Genomic DNA, 22,573 nt, shown 5'->3' on the forward strand with positions numbered 1-22,573 from the left:
GTTATTGTGCATGCTTATACTGACGCTGCCGGCTTTGCTCGCGATGCTTCGGAAGTGCGCCAATGAAATGTATTGACCTTCCTCTACAAGTAAACCGTCGCTGCAAGTGCGTCTACACAGATGCGTCGGAGTTGTTTATTTTGAGTCTACTGGGTCTTGACGGCAAAGTATTGAGGCGATCCCAGCGCAGAAACATAAATGATTGAGAGTTGGTTCACGTAGTCACAATTGCTCGGCACCAGTGTGTTCTTGCTGTTCTAGGCCTCGATAAATACACCAGCGCGCATCCGCGGATCGTAACATAGCATCATTCTTGCGTATTGATTCCACACGGGATCGCAGAGCCTGTATTGCGCACGTAACTTTAGCATAAATTTATTTCGTCGTGTTGAACGTTTCTAAGTGCCCTATGAAAAAAAAAAACTATGAAATTAATATTCGTGGCATTTTTGGTAGGCTAGTCGGCATCTTATGGGAGAGAGGTTATTAAAATTCATCACAAATTTTCGCTGTTGTGTATTGTTCACGACAGAAGGCTTGTCGTCGTTGTTATATTCAACAACGACGACGACCCCGCCATCTTTCTCGTCGTCCTTGCCGTCATCATTGTGCTAAACTGTCTGACCATAGGTTCTCTCCCACACGAAAGAACAACAGCCGGTTTCCTAATTGGCGGCTGACGTGACAAACCAGCTTGTGGTCTTTTGCGCCGTCACCACCTCGGTTAGTTCACAAACAGCTGCCATAGCGAGGAGGGAGGCTCGGAGCACGTAGAGGGATTCTTTCCGCTCAAGCGTAACCGTCCCTTCATCCTAAATTTTGTCAGCCACTTTTGCTACTGGTCCTGGCTGCAAACTAAGGCCGCCACAGCAGGGCGGAAAGAACGCGACAGCTCATCGTAAGTTCCTTTCAAACAATCGGCCGCCGATTCGAAACAAAAGAAAAAGCTGGCCCTCTCATCCTGGTCCGTTTTGTGAGCCTTCCTTTCGCAACAATTGAAAGGAATGACGCAGCCAAAAAGCGACTTCGAGAGAAAGGGCCTACGGTGGCGACACAGCAGTTGGTATGGAAATGAGGCGGCGTACGACAAAAAAAAAATAAACAAAGAAGGCAGCTACTTCTTAGCAGCCAGCCCAAACAAGCTCAAGTATGGAAAAACAAGTGAGATGGCTTATCAGGGCGATACGCAGCGGTGCAGTGGCAGAGAATATAGCGACAGGGAAGCAGCAGGCAAGACGAGGGCCCTTGCACCGTGGTCACTGCAGCTGGGGCAGACGCTGTCTAGAGACGAACACGCGAGCATGTCCGCCGAGAGAGAATTCTGCGGGCGCCTTGCAGTGGTCACCGGAGGAGGCAGCGGCATCGGTGAAGCCATCTGTCATGTGCTCGCCGAGAGGGGTGCCCGCGTCGTCGTAGCCGACATCAATTTCGAAGCGGCTCAAAAGGTCTCGAACTCCCTGCCTGGTTCGTATTGCCACACCACTACTTTGCTTTGTTCTGACGCCTTTTGGTGAAGTTTACCTGCCTATGAAAGCCCAGCCCCATAGCACATTATCGGGCGATGATTTACTGAGAGACAGAGCAGCTATATCGTGTATTATCACGCGTGCTGTAGCCGCTACGTAAAACGCGCTCGCGGTTAGATTACTTGCTGTGCGAGTGTCGCAGAATGGTCGACCCTATGTTATGTGATGCATGGTGTGAATGTTGTACAGTCGCGGCCAAAAACAAGCGGCCCACGGCTCTGGGCGCAGGAGCGGCTGCGATGTCTCCCCGCGTCGCTGCTATCTCCATCGGGCGCCGCCTATCTTTTCCCTCACTCTCGCGCGGCCAAGTCAGACGCTTGATAAATTTCAAGTGAGGCGTTCGGCTGTTTCGTCGCTGACGTCCCGGTCAGTTGGAAAGAGGGTTCGTCTGTGCGCGCTTGCCTTCCTTCTCGCGCCATCGCCTGCTCGCTTCCCTTGCATACACAGACCGGCTCCGCCAGGCACGCGTGCCAGGCACGCGTGTGGACGTTCAGCTAAGCGCACGGCACGTATGCCTAGCAGTGCCCGATTGGGGTTCACACGTCACGTTTACGTGCTCCTCGCGCCCGTGCCTGGCGCTTGAACGGACGGCGCACGTGCATGCAGGCTCTCAGTGAAAGACGCCATGGCAAGGCACTGGCGTGTAGGAGTAGCAAGCAAGTTGGTGCCAACGTCCGTCCTGTTTAATGTAACCTTGCTCGTTTAAGGCTGTAGCGTTACTAGGCTCACATTGCAGAAACTGTCCGAACCTGCCAGCCATGCCCGGAAGCCGTCCGCCGCCGCCGTGCTAACTACGGCAGCGCAGCGAACGAAGCAAAATGGAAGTGCCCTCCTGTGCACTGACCATCAGCAGCGGGACAGCTGAGCATCGCATTCATCAAGAGGGTGACGCGGCTGTACGAGAGTGAGAGCGAAGTTTGTTGTCACTCGATGTGCCCTCAAAGCAGGCACCCGATAGAGATAGCCGTGCCGCGGTCTGGTATCGCAGCCGCTGCTGCCCCCGGAGCCGTGGGCTGCGTATTTTGACCGCGATTGTACATACTCTAGGATTCGTGCCTGCCACCATCAGATGTAGAACACACGACAACACCGCGTACGACTTTCCATGAGTAGTAAAAAGAGAGTATTTCAGGCGAAATGACGATCATTATTTACAAATGTTTACAGCAGCAGCTGACAGCAAATAATGCCCTACAATATTGTCATTAGTATTAAGAATTTTTGAACTAAGAATCTTGTTCGTGCCTGTTGTTTGGTGAATTTGGGGATGGTTTGTTACTCGACACATTGTAAGTAAGCCTTAGCTCAAAGAATAAGATTTTGCTAGAAACTTCCTGCCACGCGCCAGGCTTGATAAGTGCGTGCGATATGCAGCGATATTCAAATTAAACTAATTCAAACAGTATTAACTGGAACAGCAATGCATATGATGCTAAAGTTTAGTGCATGTTTATCGGGATCATCGTCAAAAACATTTCCAGCTAAGTGCTCTGCTCTGAGTATTGGTGTCTTCAAATACAGCAATTACAATATGCCCGCTATTGCATTTAGTTAAAAGTTAGTTCGTAGCAGTTTTGTTAAGTCTAGTCACATTGGCAAATGACAGGTAAAGGCTGATGTCCTTCATTATTGAGCTCGGTTAACAAACAAATTACTCTATTACAAATTATTTCTTTTTCAACATCTCACGCAGTCCTTGCTTGAACATGCGGCGTACGGCAGCGATTTTCAAGGCACTATGGTGACCGTCTTAAGCTTTGCCGCGCACCTGGCAGAGCGATTTCCTCTGACAGCTTTCACACGCGCCTGCGACAGCGCGAGTTCCCTCGCAGCGACGCACAAGATGGCCGCCTGCTCACAAAGTATCGATGCCTCCATGCTTAAGTCGTTCAATAGAAACAACATGGAAACTAGTGAAACGTTAGAATGTTCCTATGATTTTTTTTGAAATAGATTAAGTACATCAAGTTTTAACGTTTAAGAATGTTGAGACTTTACGATCACTTAACCTGCAGCTGCACTGAGTGAAAAAACGTTGCACAATACCGTAAGTATGTTTTTAATTGTGGTTTCAAACGTCCTTGTGGCTTTGATTATTGCGCTTGGTCTTCCTTCATTGGCCTAAATTTCAAAACAATGTATACTTTATTTAAACGAAGAAGAAAATCAGACTCTGCACAATGGCTGATAATTGGAATGGTTCCGCTTCTTCGTTAGTCTGTGGCATAATGATTTCAATATAGGCCTTCTACGCTACAAGTTCGGTGTACGAATCTTTCCGTCGGTCAGTTTTCATAAAGTATATATATATATATATATATTTGTATTGCAGTTCTTGTTTGGATATGATTATTTTCCAATGTCGTGAAGCCGTTTAAGAGCCAGAAAGCTGGAGTGATAGGCAAGTTCATGTACTAAGCATCATTTTCATGGTGGCTTAACCAGCTCCGTTTGCCGTGGCAGTAGACAATAGCGTCACAGTTCCCTCAAGTAATTATTGTACCAAACTCTATGGATTCAGCACCGCGGCACTATCTAAAACTATTTAAAACGGTCTGCAGTAAGTTACACTAAGTGCGACAGCTGTAATGTGAATGGGAGGGGGGGTGAAAAAATTTTTCTAAGTAAGCTTACATGCAACCACTGCACCGTGATTGCGCGATATGTCATTTTGGCTATTTTGTGAACGAAAACTATATCCATGTCGTCTGCGGGAGTTATCCTAATCAGATTGCATGCATACGACATGTGGTATGCGTTGTCCCCTGCTAGACGCTCTACATGAAGCTTACTCGACAGTGATATCTAATATCTCATAGTTTTCATACGTGATTTATTTAGGAGACCTGGCTCGAATGAAGCTTTTGGATGAAAATAGCTAAGGCAAATACTGTGATGTTTATGGCTGCCCAGCATTATTATCTCGGGGCACAATGTTATTTGAGCGCTTACTTATTTTTACGCCCTCTACATGAGGTCATAAAGCCAGATATGCCTTAAGGATATTCCCAAGATATATAAACTTGAGTCACCTCTTCCACGATCCGATTTCAAGGCTAAAGAACGCGTGCGAACATTTCTCTTGTCTTTAAAGGGTGATCGCGAGGTTTTGTAGCGTACGTCCGTTGCTGCAGTTACCCATTTCGATCAACGACTGTAAGATTAAAAATGTTGCGGGTTAAAAAAAGTGAAGGTGCCATTCCACTCTGTAAAGGTGAAAGACCAGCGAAGCTGTAGTACATCAGAAAAGGTTAGAGACGCGTACATGTATTAATTTTCGTCAGTTGGTAATGTTAGTGGTCATAGCTTTCTGGTTACTGTGATATACACTGCTTGGTTCTGCTACAAACGTATACTTAATGTTGGCCAAATTTAAATCTGTAGAGGAACATTGTACAGTAGTTGAGTGACTTCGATTGGTGTGGTACTTCAAACCAAACTCTTCTAGCACAAACTGAGTGATCCATTGCTTGTCTAGTTTTGAAATGCTTCGATTGAACTCTCCTACGATGATCACAGAAGTATTTTTAACGCAGCTAAACCATGCAGAGTGCCTGGTCATGAACTTCTCGATATCACACTTGGGTTGGCCTGCAGATAAATACACAGTGTATATCAGAATTACGTCTTTTGTTTGTATGGCACACGCATCCCCACAATCGGCGGCATGTTATTCTTGCGAGTCAAGGGTGTGTGGTTGCACACACATCTTTTTTTCCTTTGTGTACGTGGCAATGGCTCCTCATCGTGAGTCCATGTGCTGTTCACAAAGCATTCCAGTTTACCCATTGACTTAGAACTATCCATCTTCATTGAGCTATTTCCTTTATATTTATTTACTATTATTGGTATTAGGGGCAGAATGATTGATGCTTGGTTTTCCTCCACCACGGGTCGGCCAGATATTGCGCGATCTCCGGGATCTGCCCACGCTTATCTTTGTCATTCTGGACGCCCAAACAGAAAAGACATATGGACATATTTATTTATTTATTTATTACTGTTCAATATTCTTATTTTTACTAGTGGCGGAGTGCTTGATGTCTCCTTGACCTCATCGGTGGGTCCGCCCGGTATTGCACAACTTCCTGCATCGGCTGACGAAATAGGTTATTTTTGGCCACGGACATGACAAATGTACTGGAGGGTAGAGGTGTCCAACTACGCTGTAAAATACGAGACGAAATTGTTCACGGCGCGTTGATAGCTCGGTTCGTTTGGGGCGACGCTTTATTAAAATAATGGTGCGCGGTTTCGAGTAATTTCTAGTCACGAAGCACACGACTCGGTTTCGAACGGATTCCAGATTCTTCCGTAGAATTTGCGTAAAGGAGTCCGAAGTAGTACAAGCGTAGTCCAGTATCGATTGACTAATTATTCAGTACATACTTTCTTTACTGTAATTGATACAGCGTTGAAATTCCTTGTTCATTTGGAGTGTGTCTGCCCTCAGCAGAATACTATGAACATGCTCGATACAATTTAAGTAAGGAAATAGAGGTAACAACCAAGTACTTGGCTGTGTCAACGTTTACTAACGCCTGTTTCAGCACGTTTTACCTTTACTTTTATGAAGGTATTGAAGCGTTTTTGGTGGAGAATGGCTGGCGCGTTTCATTTGTGCCAAAACCAAGTCGTGTATAATTTGCTCTACTGTTTTCATCACGACTTTTGTTTAAGCCAATAGAGTACGACAGTTTCGCGCGATGCAATGCGCGCACTTCATCGCAGGTGACAAAGACCACCGCGCTGTGCAAGTCGACGTGGGTGAATCAGCGTCCGTCGAGAAGCTGTTTGAAGAAATTCAAGGGTTCAGTGATGACACGCCGGTCAGCATAGTCGTCAATAATGCCGGCACCGGCGCTCGCTTCGCTTCAATTGCTGACGCTAGCGAAGAGGACTTTGATCGCATAATGAAAACGAATCTCAAGGTGAGGCTCAAGGATAGACACATTTGCTACATCTGAAGTGGGACACCGGCGTGGGTGCATCACGGTCGAGATTCTTGCATTGGTCAAGTGGTATAGATGCAGAACATTAGGCACCGAAATTAAGCAGGTTTGTACCTAATAGCTGTTAACTGTTGGCTGTCACATTCGGGCTTGTAATATGTCTTCTGTCGTAATTGACCGGTGCCCGTGCCTACGATCCATTCTAACGGTGCTGTAACGTAAAGCTATTTCAAACGTTTCCGTTCTAATTCTGCAATCAGCCATCCGCCATTGGTCAAACACTTTTTGAACCACTTGCACATCGCATGTCAATCACGCGTTCCACGAAAACCGCGATAGCTCCCCATCTCATATGAGGTGAACCCATTGATGATGCATGAGCGGAAAGAACAAAACAAAATTTATTATTGATTCAACGATTTTTCGCCATTAGGCCTTGGTTACTGGTAAAACGTGTTCGGCCGACACCCACTTCACCTGCCTGTCACGTGACGTCGCAAAACCACGAGAACTCAGCACGTCAAAGTGACGTGTACTCGTTAAAGATGCATTAATATGCCGAAAAAAATTGAGTTTTCTTTTCAATAGCCGCCGGCTGCCTCGTTCCGTAAGGAATAAACTGTGGCTGCCACCGATACCTCAGGCAATCGCTACTCGCACCTGCCGGAGAGCATGAATTTATTTGCACGCAATAAAGCTTTTTATGGGGCCGTGCAACATTTTTGAGCACTTTCAGCATGTTTACAACGTCGTTCTGCCAACTATTCTTTGCTGAGGATCCGTTTTAGAGGCATTTTTTACCTTCCACTGCATGCCGTCGCGATTTTCGACCAGCCACAGCAACATAAGTAAGGGAACGCGGACCAATCGCAGACGTTGACACCATCTTCTTCATCCGTTTATCGAATTTCAGTGCATTGGCTCGGCCTCATCGAATTCCTCTCCACTAGAGCGTGCTCCTCACCTCTTCTCAGCCATTTGCATAAGACAAGCGTCTCAGTGTAGGCGATGCTATTCGTTTTCATAGCAAAGAGACGTGACCTTGTATAAACGAGGAGAGCGTTTTATTGGTCCGTTCAGACAGCCCTGCGGGTCACGGCCCGATGTTTACGTCGGCGGTTAAGCAAATTTGACATCAGGAGATTGTAATGAAAGCATATTGGAATAGTTTTACGTTATAGAGCCCTAGAGCATGAACTGTTTCATGAACCTGCTACTAGAAATTGCATTGTTTGTTGCGGTTGTTTCTAAATATCACTATAAACATGCAACATTTAAATTGTAAAGTGCGCGCTTATTTGTACTTAAGGTGAAAAGAATATCTACGGCGGTTTTGGGCTCTGAAAGTAGGCATAATAATAAATCGGCCAAACGTGCATTATTGCAAGCTCAACGCCTGCAATCCCTCAGAACCAAAGTCGACATTGGGGAATCCTACTCTATACAACCTCGCGGCTCATAAAAGTGCTGTCGCTTGCACTTTAGGTTAACCTATCTACAGTAGGTGAGTCTGTTCAGAAAACGACGAACAGTACAAGGTATAAGTTTTGGAGATATTTTGCCGGATGCTTTGCTTGCGGCACATCGTGACGTATCACTCCCACGATAGTTTATTATTAGGAAAATTTGTTTGCTTTCATCATCGCTTACGTCTTAGCAGACATTTCTGGCTTAAAATGTAATGCGCACATGAAAAAATTTTCATTCCACGTGTGCGAAGTCTACACGCCGTTTCGCCAGTTGAGCCAAGAACTAGGGGCGTTTTACTGGATGTTCTTGATAAGGGAGCATTACATCGCGACATGAGAGGAAATAATAAATTAATACACAGGGACATGACGACTTGCAGCGAGCATCCGGAGAGTGACGAATATGCTATACATAAGCATGTAAGTAAGAAACAAACAAAACGCTAAAAGCAACTTTAGAGCTGATAAGGAAACTAACCAAACAACACTTCCTTTTTTGCTGATTTCTTCCTTCTGCGTGCTTCTATGAAGCTGTTGCGGCGCATCCAAAATACATTGTTTGAAGTCACCGCTCCTGCTCTTCGTACGCGTTTTTCGTTGTCCCTTTCTACACGGGCAGTGATTCTCACTTTTCAAGTATTACTTTCGCTGAAACACTCACATTTCAGTTGGGAAGGTATTTGCAGAATACTTGTATTGAAATAATTACTTTATTTATTTATTTACTTATTTTCCGAATATTCACAGGCTGGAAGGTTAGGGTGTTGTATGATAAATACATATCACTGATCGTTCCGTACTGGGCCACGATGGTGGCAAAGCTCAGTCCAAATTTCTATTGTTGGCTTTATTGCCTTGTTTATCACATCAACCCTTCAGAGCTTCCGAGCAGTGCATGATCGGATATTAGATATAGTCATATAAGGGTCAGCTTTGAAGCGTGGGCACCGTGCTTTTTTTTTCGCCGCGAAAAAAAAAATGCTAGAAAACATCTTCCTCGGGAAAGAAGCTGCAGTCGTGATGATGAAAGTATCCATTAATTCATTCATTAATTCCCTTAATTCCCCAGATAACACCGGATGGTAATCTGGGCTAAAAGCTGTATAGACAGCTTGACAGAGGCCCAGGTTGCCTTTATAAGCCAGATACAGCAACCAAGGAAAAAGCAGATAAAACATAAAGCCGATACAGTAGTACAAATGTGCTGGTAATGGTCCGGTATCTTCTGGATTATCCGAGAGTAGCGTCGTGAAAAAATCGTCACATATTTCCAGTTAAAGAAGAAGCCGTCAGTAATCTACACCATACCAAATCTCCGCAATCAAATGTCGCTTAAAAGAGAAAGTTGTCGACCTTAACTGATGGTTTCTTGCTTCTAATGCGGTATTAACTTGACTTTCCTTGCAGGGAACGTTCCTTATGAGCCGCGCAGGCATTCGCCTGATGCTGGCAGCCGGGGTGAAAGAAGGAGCCGTGGTCAACGTGTCGAGCCTCGCGGCCAAGGGTGGCATGAGGGGCATTGCTAGTTACGTGGCCTCCAAGTCCGGCATCTTGGGACTGACCAAGTCAATGGCGCTAGACGTTGCAGGCACGGGAATCCGCTGCAACGCCGTCCTTCCCGGCTTTACGAAGACGCCCCTCTCCGACAACCTCACTCTGGAAGAGAAGGAGCAGCTTATCGCTACCATCCCACTCAGTCGCCCTGCGCAACCACGAGAGGTGGCGCAGGTGGTGGCGTTCCTGTGCGGGCAAGAAAGCTCGTACATGGTCGGCTCCGCCGTCGAAGTCTCGGGAGGCGCGATGGTCTAATAAAGGCGGCACCTACGCCATGTGAATGAATTAAATGTGCACCTCGAATATTAGGAGAACAGTGTCATCAATTTCAATACTTGTCGCCTTAACCATTACAATCAGGCATGCATCACTACCACCGCGAGCACAAAACAACCTTGTAAAGGCATGCCTAGGCACAAGACAAATTCTTTAATTAGCTACCTGCCTTAGGTTATCATAATGATAATGAAGTGTGAGGCTCGCTTAAGCACATTTTGTAACGCAAGAGGCATTTACTGATTATGTTTATAATTTACATACCTTTTTTGCCGAGAAGTTTAAAGCTTTTTTAGATATTGGTTTGGCAAAAAGATGCTGGAATCTTCACTTCAGAACTGTGCAGCAATTCAAATAACGGGTTGAAATGGCTTGAATTGGTTCATGCTCCTTTGCATAACACAAGGATAATTACAGGAAAACAACGTTACATTATTTCCCGCGCTAACTTAACAGCCACATCTTTATTTAAGTCCTATCTTTCGAGTGCGATATTCAGCATGATCGCACCAGCGGATTTGGTAAGCAAAGTATGGGAGGATTGGAAAAGAAACTTCCATTTTGATATAATTGGAAGGGGGCCCCAGTAGAAGTGACGCGTCATTTAACACATGTGTGGCATGATATACGAATCTATGGTGAGAATTCCTAAACTATGTGCACTTACTGGAATGCAAGTATTTATTTTTTGATCTTCTTTTGTTTGCGCTAGTTACGATTGCATTGCTTCATTATTTCTCGTTCACTGCCATCTCATGTCTCACCTCGTGGTGGGCATTCTCTTACAACCATGTAAAAAAGATAGAACGCCATTTCTAGGAGGCAACTTCCGAGTTGGGAAGCTAAGAAGAAGTAGTCGGGAAACTACCCCAAACGTCATACATGGTAGGCATACGAACTGTCGCTATAGTTGCTCGGCACCTCGTGACCAAGAAGAACATCATAGAGGGGCTCCTCCCTCTACCTTCGTTGGTGGCCGCTGCTACTTTTTTCGAGTGGACAGCAACTCAATTCATTTTGGTGTTTGCCACTTGCCCTATGCCACTGAATATGTGCCCATGGTATGTGTCACTTGATATTTGCCTGAACGAACAAGCATAGCAAGAGGCAATCAGTAAATAAGACACGAACGTACGCAACAAAGTGTGAATAAAAGTGACGGCACAGTGTGGGACCAGAATGTAAGGCCGAATTCGCGTGACAACGTTTGTTGTGAGGAAAAAAGGTCCTAATGGTATTTGCGTCATTAGTGTCACATTTTCATAAAAGCCTGCCACGTTCACTTGCAACCTGGTAATGCGACTTACTACCAGGTACTTTCTATTTGCTGTTGCCTAGCGATGTTCCATTTCTTAAGTTTTCAATGCTACTTTCTTTTCGTATACTGCATTCTTTCCCACAATTACTGCGCATACCCGCCCATTGCCCGGAACTTGCCAGCTGTAGTGCTCAACGTAGGCAAGACCGCACTATCCTCCACTAATACATATCCAACGCCAGCTAAGTTACACCAGCGGTACCCTACACTATGCTCCCCGCAAAGCCCACCCTGTGGAGAGGTAGCTAACCTCTACCACATGGTGTGGGCTTGCCAATTTAATCCCATAGTTGACCCCATTCCAAATCCCTCAAAAGAGCAGTGCGAGGCTATTCTGCTCAGCGATGATCCTGACCATCAGCACTGCCTGGTGGGGAGGGCCAGTGCAGCAGTAGTAACCAGTGGGCTACCGGAATAGGCGGCCCACCCACGAGTTCTAGGAATATCCTGCAAATAAAGATGTTTTCACCCAATCAATCAATCCATCGCTGAACAAACATGAATCTTTGTAACATCTAGGGCACTAAAGTATCACTTTAGCGCTTGTGTGCCTAAGTGATTCGTGTAAACTTTGTCAGTCGTTTTCTCGGACCCGTGAAAGATTATCACGCAAACAACCTCTGTGAGTTCTCTTTTCTCAAGCCTGTGCTTCTACAGACTTTCAGTATAGCGTGTAAAATTGTATACAGCGTGTCTCAGAATGTGCGTTGAAAACTCGAAATGTAAGAAACCTAATACATAAAAGCTGATTTCTTAGTGATTGTTCTTATACAGAGGCACCTATTTCATGAAAACTCAAGGTAATATTTAGTCAAGTAGTTACGTAAATTATCGATATAAAGTTATCTAAAGAACTAGACGATTCATTATTACGCAAAGCCATCATCAAAGCGATTGAAATCGTTTGCGGTCATGCAAATAGATGAAGCTACCAATTTCGGCAGGGAGCAGAGTTCCGCTTGTTATCAGGCAGCAGTATTAAATGCCGAAAAGCTCACCAGCTTAGCATGAAGTGTCCTTTTTTTTCTATACAGGGAAGCTCTTAAGGGCTGCTTTCTTCAATATCGTGTCCTTGTGTAGAATGAAATCCCTAAGATAGCGCAATGCCGGCCCGACCCACTGCGGAGGCGACGTAGGTGTTAAGCACTCCCCATACGGGGGCCGATCCCGAAGATAGTTATATGTCTGGCCGACCGGCGGTGGAGGTGCAGCTCGCCATTAAGGGGCCCACATACACAGCTTCGCTGGTCATCCTTCTTCGTAGAGCTGAAGAGAACTGAGTATTTTTTTTTCTTTTTGCAAAACAATTTTGCTAACTACATGCTCGACGAGCCAATGACGTCTGCTAGAGGTCATGATATTGGCATTCTCTGATATTTCAGTTTCAGTTATTTGGTTGAAATTAGATATAATTTATTGCGCTGTTGAGTGTAGTAGCAGCACAGAAGTACTAAGCTCGGTGCATAGTTTAGACTCCCCAGGACTAGCGTGAATACGAGGAGAGGCAAGAGACAGAGGGATAATTTATTAGAAGTGCAGAGATAGAAGTTGCAAGGGAAAAAAGAAATGTCGATATGTCCAGGGGCGGCATAATGTCAAAATTACCATTACTGGCATTACTACCATTACTCTAAACCAAAGTTCGGCAGCATTTTACACTCATGAAACGCGTGAAGGAAAAATCCCGCTGCACGCTTGTTCTTACGCCGTCTCGCATCGTCCCGTTGCCGCTGTAGCACTTCGGCTTCTTCAGCTCGTTTTCAATGCTTAGCTGCGGCTTCGCGCGCTCGCAGAGCGGGATAAGACTCGTGCCAACGACGTTTGTCTTGGACTTTACATTGCATCCCCTCAGCCGGAAATTGAAGCGTATGCTGTTCTGTGTGTTGTATAGGCGATTTCAATGAATTTGTAGAGAGAGAGAGGGCTCTTTATTAGGAGAACAGAGAATTTTGCCGGCGTGTATATAACCGCTGGCATGCTACTCTGTATAGGGATGGGGAATGGGATTAAAAGATTCCAGAAGAGAGTGGGAGAAAAAAAAGGATAAAAATAAATATGATATGTCCGACTGGACCTGATACTAATTTTTACACGTGTCATGGCGGGTTAATTTAGGCTTTTGTATAGGAAGGATGCAATTTTAAAGGTTTTCCTATTTGACCGATTTCTGTCAGGTATTTGAACAATAAATCCAAAACCCGTCGCTGTTTTGAAGGGCCGGGCATTGGACCTAAGATGCTCGGTAATGTTAACGGTTCGTGCCAAATCATGTCCATTTGGTGCTCAAAAAATTGTCTCTCGTCGCGGTACGCGGGGCATTCTAGTAATATGTGCTCAATTGTCTCTAAGTTGCGACAGTTATCACGGTATGGGTTAGTGGTAAGTCCTATGCGGTACAGATAATTGTTCGTATATGCCACGTTCAGTCGAAGACGATGGTACAATGTCTCTAAGTGTCGAGGAAGTGGTCGTGGAATTTTCGGTCTCATTTCTGGGTCAATGTAACGCAGGAAGTTATCTTGGTGAAGCGGCAGATTCAAGATGCGGTTTTTTTCTTGATAGGCATATTTTTTTGCCATGGTTGAAGCGTCGGATTTTGTAAAATATGTTCTTCTGAACTTGCGGTATTGGAGTCCATTTCTGGCAGGTTCGTCCGCTCTTTCATTTCCCGAAATGCCTGCATGGCCAGGTATCCACTGGAACTTTATGCAATGCCCAGCAATCTTAGCCCTGTGGTGAAGATAAGCAATGTCAAATGCTGCTGGTTGATTATTGCAACGCTTGTGCCTGTTCCACATACTTTGTAGGGCTGCTTTTCAGTCTGTGAATATCACCCATGTCTTTGGCGGCTGCTGTCGAAGTATATACACAAGGGCCTCCTTAATGCCATGTAGCTCCGCTGAGGTAGATGACTCTTCGCTTCACTTTACTATGCGCATGTAGCCTCAGCCTTAGAGGGGTACGAGCCTTTGCATATTTTGCTTGCTCACAGGCCCGAGCTCACTAGATCAGGCCGACCTCTCTGCCTTAGTTCAAATAAATTCTCTCTCTCTACGGCTGTATGAGACATGGCTTAAGGGCAAGGGTCACGTGGTTTTTGTTTGCGTGCAACTCGACTAGGCGCCACGTATCTGTACGTTGTATGCATGATTCAGATGAATGTATGGACTGTATTCTTCATTTTTCTGAGTGCTTGCAGCCTCTACATTACGAGAGGGCTGGGCCATTGCATTTCTTACTTAGTTAGGAGGGTATGATCCATTGCTGGTGATGACTGTTTTGTGCCATTGGACCGGATGACGCGTTTTTTCAAGCTCATCGGGGTATGACGCACAACTGGCTTTCGCCTTAATAAATTATTGCAAGCCTCCCCTCAGCAGCTGCAGTAATTGATTTCAAGAGCGTCACTTGAGAGCCACTTTCGCAGGGTGGGGATGGAGTCATTTTATTACACACTTTGTGCCTAGCGAATCAGTTCAATGGGATGCAGTCAAACATTTAACAATTCACTGTCGACGCACAATTCAGCAGCACGCACTGGAATACAGGCAAGTGACGCTCAGATGTAGTAAAATTTATTAAAACACCCCAGAAATGAGCAAGAACTCGTATTAGATAAAGGGAATAATCTTAAATAATAGCAAATACTTGACCTAGTCAGGACTCATGTGATTTCAGGAAGGTGTCAAAATTCCAAGATGTCTTCGATGAATGAGTTGCTCTGATTTGCATAAACCTTTGAAAGTTTGCATTTTTTGTCTCACGGTGGTGGAATGCACGCGTTCAGTTACGTTTAAAGTAGCACGACGCGTATGCCCTCGGTACCAAGTGAAACGCTCACTACGTTGGCTGTCTAGAGTAAAGGTAGGTAAGCAGGGCTGGTTGAGGAATTATCAGGTGCTGAATTGCATAGCTAATTGGTATTAGTGAGGTTAGAACTGCTGCTGTCTCTACAGCACGGACTAATGGGCTTGTCCTCTGCTACAGAGACCTTCCTGATTAGAGAGCGTATGGGGTAGGGTTTCTTATGAATGTCAGAAGGTTAGATTGAGCAAGATTTATGACTTCCGAAGCAAAATCGAAAATGTAGGAGCCATCGTATTAAACAGAAGGTTACTCTCAGTGAATTGCTCTCATTTGCACACATATTTATGTGTTAAATGTATATAAAGTTATGTTAGTTAGACAAAAACGTTACATTGGGAAATAGAATTGTGAAAACCCAGTAGCATATAGTCACACATCAATTCAATACACAAGTAGTGAAAAAATATCTGCTTCCAGAGCGAGCAATTCGCAACTCCATCACCGACAATATACCTAAGAGTGCACATTAGGGGAACGCTATGGGGAAATGAACCAATTTTGAATAATGTGTATCTTCTTCTGGAAGCTCGATAGTAGGAAGTGAATCTGAAAAAGCCGAAGTAGGCAAATGCGAAATTAAAATTATCTGCGCGAATCCCATAATTGTAGAGAATGTAGAAGTATTAGGTAAGTTAAAGGGCCCCGATCACAGATTGCTGAGTTACAACATTATTCTTACTTTGCAAAGCCTAATAGAATAAAAAAACCTATTTAGAAGCGTGCATTAGCATCAGTGCACCCTCTGGTACTTGACTGGTTTTAGATGAGTCTCAGAAACATGAGGGGAAAATACCGTAAAAGAACTATCATATGCTAACCTAAAGAAGCAGGTAAAAACCACAATTGAGACGAGGTATTGCTCTAAGTTTGAAAACAGACAAGTTCTCCAAAGAAACAAAGCACGCCAAAAATCTACCGAGCGTGAAGGGGTCCAACACGATACACGAAATAGAATTGGTCTTATCTGAAAACCAAAACAATGAATATATTACCTGAAATGAAACTGTGGTAGTCTTGGCTAAGCAATAGAAAATGTAAAGCAGTAAAATTGGTAAAAACACATAGCAGGTAGCCCAAAACAAGCAGACCGATGCTATCAACAATTTTGACGATCTTTAAAATGGCATTAAAGGAAGTCTACACCGGGCTATTGCAATGAGGCTAAAATAACTTGGCGCATATTGGCCGGGAGAAGTGGTAGGAGAAGTGAATTTGGGAGAAAGTGGCATTATATGCTATTCAAAGAGCTTACGTGCCTTATTCACAATGCCTATGTAGTTCATGTGTACTAGATATACTTTGAAGGCGACCAACATCACAAGGGCGGAAAAGTCAAAAGATCGCAAGAATAATGGATTTATTAGCATGCTTTCGGTACTGTTCAAAGTTTTTGCCAAGAAAAGTTCTATACAAGGAGTGCAGCAATTGAACTCATTGAACAACAACAAAAAAGAAAAAGAAAGCAAAGAAAAACAGACTGGCTTTAGCAAACGATGCGCACCAACGAATCCTACCTATGTCTTCAATCATGCTTTTGAGATATATACTGAGTTTAACTCAACTCTAGATAGAAATTTCGTACGTAATAGAAAGGCGTTGAATTCATTGCGTATATAAGCAGATACAGAAGGATCGCTTAGCCAAGATATACAAGAAGCACACTTGAATATATAGCCAATGTGCATATAAATACTAGTTCATTCTGCACAAGCTGAAAGGTAACAAAGCCATTTAAAACCAGGTGACGCAAGGAGACACAGTTTCGGCAATGCTATTCGCTGAGTGCTTAAAAGTATTAGGTCGGTTATAACGAGAAGTATTACAGGAGGGAATGTAATCGATGGTCATTAAGGGTTTCGGACTGGATCCCAAGAGAAGGGAAGCGTAGCAGGGGGCGGCAGAATGTTAGGTGGGCGGATGAGATTAAGAAGTTTGCAGGGACGGCATGGCCACATTTAGTACATGACCGGGGTTGTTGGAGAAGTATGGGAGAGGCCTTTGCCCTGCAGTGGGCGCAACCAGGCTGATGATGATGATGATGATGATGATGACGATGATGATTACATGTGAGGATCAATGGCGAGTATACCGGCAAACCACCGTATGCACTTGACACGGTCCTTCTATTCGTACGCATTGTATTCCGGGCGATCTCGGCACCAATTTCGGTTTCTCCGACCTAGCACAACTTCTTTACTTCAGTGAGGGCAGATAAAGCTAATTCGGCATGAATCAATCATTGTTTATAGAGATCCGATGTGTACGAACTTCCAAATCGCAAGCAATGAAACCTCTGTCGGAGCCATGCAGCAGCCATGCTACCTCCAAAGTGCTTGATACTTTTAGACGTGCAACCGGCGCTGGTATCGATAGAGAAGGCACCGCAGTAAGCTTGCTCAATCAATTGTGCCGCGCATCATGACGTTTGCGATTTCCAAATTGGTTTATTTGCTTTCAGCGTATACGTTCCAAATACTTCTTTTGTGTGCTTCGATAGTCTTTTGTTGCTGACGTTAGTCAACAGCCTCTCGGGAGAATCGACTGGTGAGGCAACAAAAGACGAACACTCAACTGTGAGATGCGTCTGCCAGTTTGCCTTTGAGAGATGCATAAGACGGGTGATGGTGTCGAGTGTGTGAAAACTCGAAGCGGCAAACTAAAAATACAATAAAATGCCAGTGCCTGACTGGTGAATGCTATGTATTGTTTTACGGTATGTGCTGGCAAACAAACTCAGTTTTCGCTTTGCCACGTGCGATAACGTGGACAAAAGTGCGAGGCTACTTCAAACGGGGGTGAAAGAGGAACGCTCTCGTTTCGCTGCCTTCACTTCACAACCAAGAAAAGTTGTCCGATAGTAGTATTGTCCGCTATCATTGCACCGGTTTCAGTCGTAAATATGAGGTTTCTTCGATTACTTGTTTTAAATGCAAAACATATGCAAACGCTATTGCAGTAGGACTAATTATTGCTAATAACATTAAATCCAGGGATTCATTCTTGCAGTGAGGACTACGGAATGCGTGAAGCCACGTTGAAGTTACGACAAACATCCATATGCAGGCATTCGTTAGGATTCCACAGCATTCTTCTGGACCATTCCCGTTGTTGCTGGAGCCGAGTTTCCATCTGTTAGTGTTACAGAGGGCTGTTTCGGGTGGTTGAGCTGCCCGAGTGCCTTTGCATTTGAACAGTTATTATATTGTCCGCAATTGTCTTCTTTTGAATAGGCCATCTATTGTATCTTTTATATAATATGATGTGGTGCATATTAGCTGTAGTGAAAAGTTAAATGTATAAGCCAATGGCGCTAGCATCTTCTTTTCAGGTCGTAGCATGCGCAACCTTAAGACATATATATCTGTAATGACACATTACAAAAATCACCGGCATGGTAATTTTCCACTGGAATGAACTGCAGTGAGAACAAAACAAAGACAATTATTTATAGACGAAAAATGAAGAAATGAAGAATGGAATGGAATGGAAAACTTTATTGGTTCTTTACGATATTAGCCAGTTGAGGACTAAGTCTTCATTCTTGAAAACTTTGGGTCCTCTTAAGCCTTGGGTGGGCCCCTAGTCCAGGGCACCACTGAGTCGGGCCACCTCGCTTGCGTGTGCTATGAGGGCCCTTTGGTCCCCTAGCTCGCAGCTGGTGAGCCGGCTCTCCCATTGCTCCGCACGTGGAATGTCTTGTTTCTCTCGCAATCCCATGGGATGTGAATGAAGAAATTCTTCATATTTGGAAAAATAAGTGGCAGTTTAAGTATATATATAGAAGAGAGGGAGAAAGGGAGAAGGGCTACGGAGCGTGTTATGAGCTTGAAGATATGTGAACGGTGCAGAAATTAGCGCACCTATCGTGGAAGAAACTCTACCACTGAGATAGATATTAGAGAAAAACAAGAGCACATCATGGCCAATGTGCAATTGATATTTAGAGTTGGAGTTTGAGTTGATTTCACTACAGTGTTTCAATGTTTACATATTCATACATTCGGCAAAGATACAATGTGTGGTGTGGAATTTATTGTGCATATCTAAATTACAGCATGTTGAGCGAGCGAGCGAGCGAGCGAGCGAGCGAGTGAGTGAGTGAGTGAGTGAGTGAGTGAGTGAGTGAGTGAGTGAGTGAGTGAGTGAGTGAGTGAGTGAGTGAGTGAGTGAGCGAGTGAGTGAGTGAGTGAGTGAGTGAGTGAGTGAGTGAGTGAGTGAGTGAGTGAGTGAGTGAGTGAGTGAGTGAGTGAGTGAGTGAGTGAGTGAGTGAGTGAGTGAAAACTTTACTGAGCTCTAGTATTGTGTTTTTCTGCGGCTAGGGCATATTCTTCAGTGGAGTCTTCCTCCTTGCGTTTTCCCGGAGGTTTTCATCCGCTGTTTCTTCCGTCCTCTATCGCAATGGTCGGCTGCCCTAAGTCAAGGGCTCCGCTGGCCTCTGCTGTCCATCGTGCATGCCTCACTAGACCTATCGGATGTTGGCAGTGGTCGCTAGACAGGAGTTCCTTCAATTCTTCCGCACATGTGTGTGATATGAATGGGACTACGTCAGTTTGTTGACATGCCCATGTTATGTGGTGTAATTTGGGCTTGTCATTACACCATACACATTTGTCCTTATATAGCGAAAAACATTCTTCCGACGTGTTCCCGAACGCGTGATGGAACTGTTGCGCAGTATGTTTACCATTGTCCTTGCGAATGCCTGCGTCACATTGAGTTCACGTTAGGTGAAAGTGGGGGAGATGTTATGAGCGTTCATTTCTTAACATGTGTTAAGAAAGTTTATTTTCCTGTGTCTGAGGAGTGTGTGACGCGAATGTTGAAGCGTTCGTTATGGTGAGAGTTAGACATTCTTGCTCTAAATGTCGAGCTTGGCGAATTACTTGGAAGTTTGAAGACTCTGTTGCTCCGCGATAATTTAGCAAATATATATATATATATATATATATATATATATATATATATATATATATATATATATACATAGTGTTCCAATTTAAACTACTATTGTCCTCTCCGATAGCCGAATGTTGGTGGGCTTTCTACAGCGGTTGAGACGCATCGCGCTCAGCGAGCCACTGATGCCGTCCCTACCACTGCACAAATAATACGCCGTGCTCACAAACACAATCAGCCTAACGCGATGCCGTGCAAACGCCCGAACCGCCACCCACAGGCGAAGGGAATGGTGAAGCATGGATGTTGCACGGAAAACTTTCCGCGGCGCCGAGGGTGCATTCCACCACCGCTGATGATGATGATGATGTTTGTCAACCGCTTTGAAACAGAGGGAGAGAAATAGTTAATTAGCCTGCTCAGTTCATTCATCTTTCACCCCACTTATTGTGATTTAGCCTTCTGTCTATCTGATCTCGATATTAACTTTCATATTTAAAACCTCCATCACTGCATTGCAGCATTCCCTAAGCTTCCAAGCATCAACTTCTTACCAAATTTATTTCCAGCATTGCTCTAATTTTCTCTGACTTATCTCGTCTGCTGAACAGTTAATCTTATTCGAACTCAACTCTTCTGGAAGGTGGGCACAGAGTGGTGCTCCCGTTGGCTCAATATTCTTGGCATTGCTGTACGACGAGCCGAGTTGTTCCGCGTTTATTTATATATTTATTTATTTATTTATTTACTTATTTATTTATTTTTGCAGTGCACGCATGCCTCGTCTTAGTGGGGAATATATTTACTCCTGTATTCACTTTCCCTCAGGCAGCCAGCTCGGGCATTTTGCTTCGTTATATATTCTCATCGTATTTCGCAAATATCTATCGTACTTTATTGTTTCCATCCTTTCCAACGACTTTATTGCCTCGTTTCATATTGCTTTCTTCTTTATGACACATGGTTTTCTACTGAAATTTCCAATTACCCTGTGCGATGTCGCAAACTGACTTGATCTCTTCCTGCATTCCATGTCCACGATTTTGAGGTACAGATATTTGTGCACTTTAGCAGGCCATTTCTTTACATCCATATCCCTTAGTCTTTTTTTAAAAAGAAATTTTGCCAACGCTTTTCTGACTTCAAAGCAGTCCAGCCCATGACACCTTGCATTACCTCATCCGTGGGCCCCCGAGGGCCAGTCTGTCTACCGACACCTGGTCATTATCAAACCACAGCAGCATATAAAATTTAAAGCATGGAATTGTATTTGCGAACGTTCTGGGGCTACCACCATAACAGGTTGATGAACTACTCTCAAACATCGTGTTTATTGCAGCCGCAAAGTGCTCTGCGCTTCATTATTGCTGCATTCCACTTCTCCTTCATTTTAAGTTATCTTGGTGAGCGCTTGATTAGGTATTTTCTTCATTTAGTATACACCTATGTATTTATATTGCTTGCCTATTTCTATACCTTCCTGTGGAATTAATACGACGGCATTAGGTTTTTCCTAAATAACCCTTAAAGGCCAGAAGATCAGCTGCGCTGGTCAAGCGCGTACATACAACAAAGACGAAAGATGACACTAGCTCGGCCACAACTTTTTTTTTCTCTTTGATGCCGGTTTGAAGACAATTTGAGCGGCTCTACTTATCGGTGTTTTTTTCCAAACGACATGCATTTCTATGTGCTCGTTGTAATCAACATAAAATTCGGAAAGAGCTGTTGAAGAGTAGAATTCGGAGCATACACTGGCTTGTGTGCTGGGAAGCCCGCCTTTGATACAGACTAAAACACGTTTCTTTCAAGCAAAATTTATCTTTCTCACAAAAATGTTGCGCGTGGTCTTTCTTTATATTCCCATAACAATCGTATGCACTCAAAGAAAAACGGCTCTCTTCCGCGTTATTTTTTAAAATTGTGTTACCCGCATTAAACGGGTACAGATTGTAAGTATCAATTTGTCTGTGCTAAACCTAAACTTAACACTGCATTTTGCACTTCCAGTTGCAAGACTCTGCATATTTGTTGCACTATACGCTAGTGAGATTACCCTGGACAGAATAGATATCCTACGTCACACGCTTCATTTTTTTTCACCGCAATTCAAGCAACAGCGCCCCGCATAGTTAACAGAGGAAACCACGAAAACAAGCTACACGTCTCGTACCAACGCCTGAAAACTGACAGAATACGAGAATTTAATTCTCATTTTAGAATCACGTAATTTATATAAACATTCACAGTTTTGGCACACGTCACCCATTGAATAGTTTCCATTTTCTGCATTTATTTAATTCCTACCGTTTTTTTTATAACACCGAGGGCAGCTAGAAACTTTGTAAATAATTTATGTATTGCCTGTAAGTAGAAAACTAGGTCGGGACAAATTTAGTTATTCTTAATTAGCCCACATTATCACTTGATATGATGTGCAGGCACGTACTTCTAATTGTGCCTGAACATCACGCTAACATTCCCCACACAACCTCGAAATATATGCTTTGTGGGCAATAACTTTTTACGAAACCGTGAAAACAGGTACATAACAGGTATATATAAAAAAACACCGCAAGTGAAGTTCATGAAGAGGAAATTTTTGCTGCAGTGACGAGGCTGGGTAGGAACTGAAGAAACGTATTTTTAACATATTGTGTGCCCATAAAGGTCTAGAAATTTAGTCTGTAAATAAAATGTCCGCCAATAGGAAGC

The 22,573-nt window shown here is 44.1% G+C and overlaps 2 protein-coding genes across 2 annotated transcripts in view; both read left to right on the plus strand.

Annotated features, from left to right (window-relative positions):
* LOC135903072 (collagen alpha-1(III) chain-like) overlaps window positions 1-22,573 on the plus strand; it is a 442,036-nt gene that overhangs the window by 143,441 nt on the left and 276,022 nt on the right. The gene's annotated exons all lie outside the window — the stretch shown is intronic.
* On the plus strand, window positions 1,104-9,792 carry LOC135919949 ((3R)-3-hydroxyacyl-CoA dehydrogenase-like). Its single transcript, XM_065453970.2, has 3 exons — window positions 1,104-1,464; window positions 6,258-6,457; window positions 9,355-9,792. Exons 1-3 carry the CDS (start codon window positions 1,167-1,169, stop codon window positions 9,754-9,756), a joined length of 900 nt encoding a protein of 299 aa, XP_065310042.1. The 5' UTR covers window positions 1,104-1,166; the 3' UTR covers window positions 9,757-9,792.

Source organism: Dermacentor albipictus, chromosome 1, assembly GCF_038994185.2.
Source record: "Dermacentor albipictus isolate Rhodes 1998 colony chromosome 1, USDA_Dalb.pri_finalv2, whole genome shotgun sequence".
In the NCBI taxonomy this organism is placed as follows: Eukaryota; Metazoa; Arthropoda; class Arachnida; order Ixodida; family Ixodidae; genus Dermacentor; species Dermacentor albipictus.

What these genes read in the sequence shown, in the direction of transcription:
- LOC135919949 (XM_065453970.2), top strand. Translation starts at nt 1,167, where the DNA reads ATGGCTTATCAGGGCGATACGCAGCGGTGCAGTGGCAGAGAATATAGC. An exon ending in GGTCTCGAACTCCCTGCCTG is followed by an intron (nt 1,465 to 6,257) that starts GTTCGTATTGCC and finishes ACTTCATCGCAG; the next exon opens with GTGACAAAGACCACCGCGCT. An exon ending in TAATGAAAACGAATCTCAAG is followed by an intron (nt 6,458 to 9,354) that starts GTGAGGCTCAAG and finishes CTTTCCTTGCAG; the next exon opens with GGAACGTTCCTTATGAGCCG.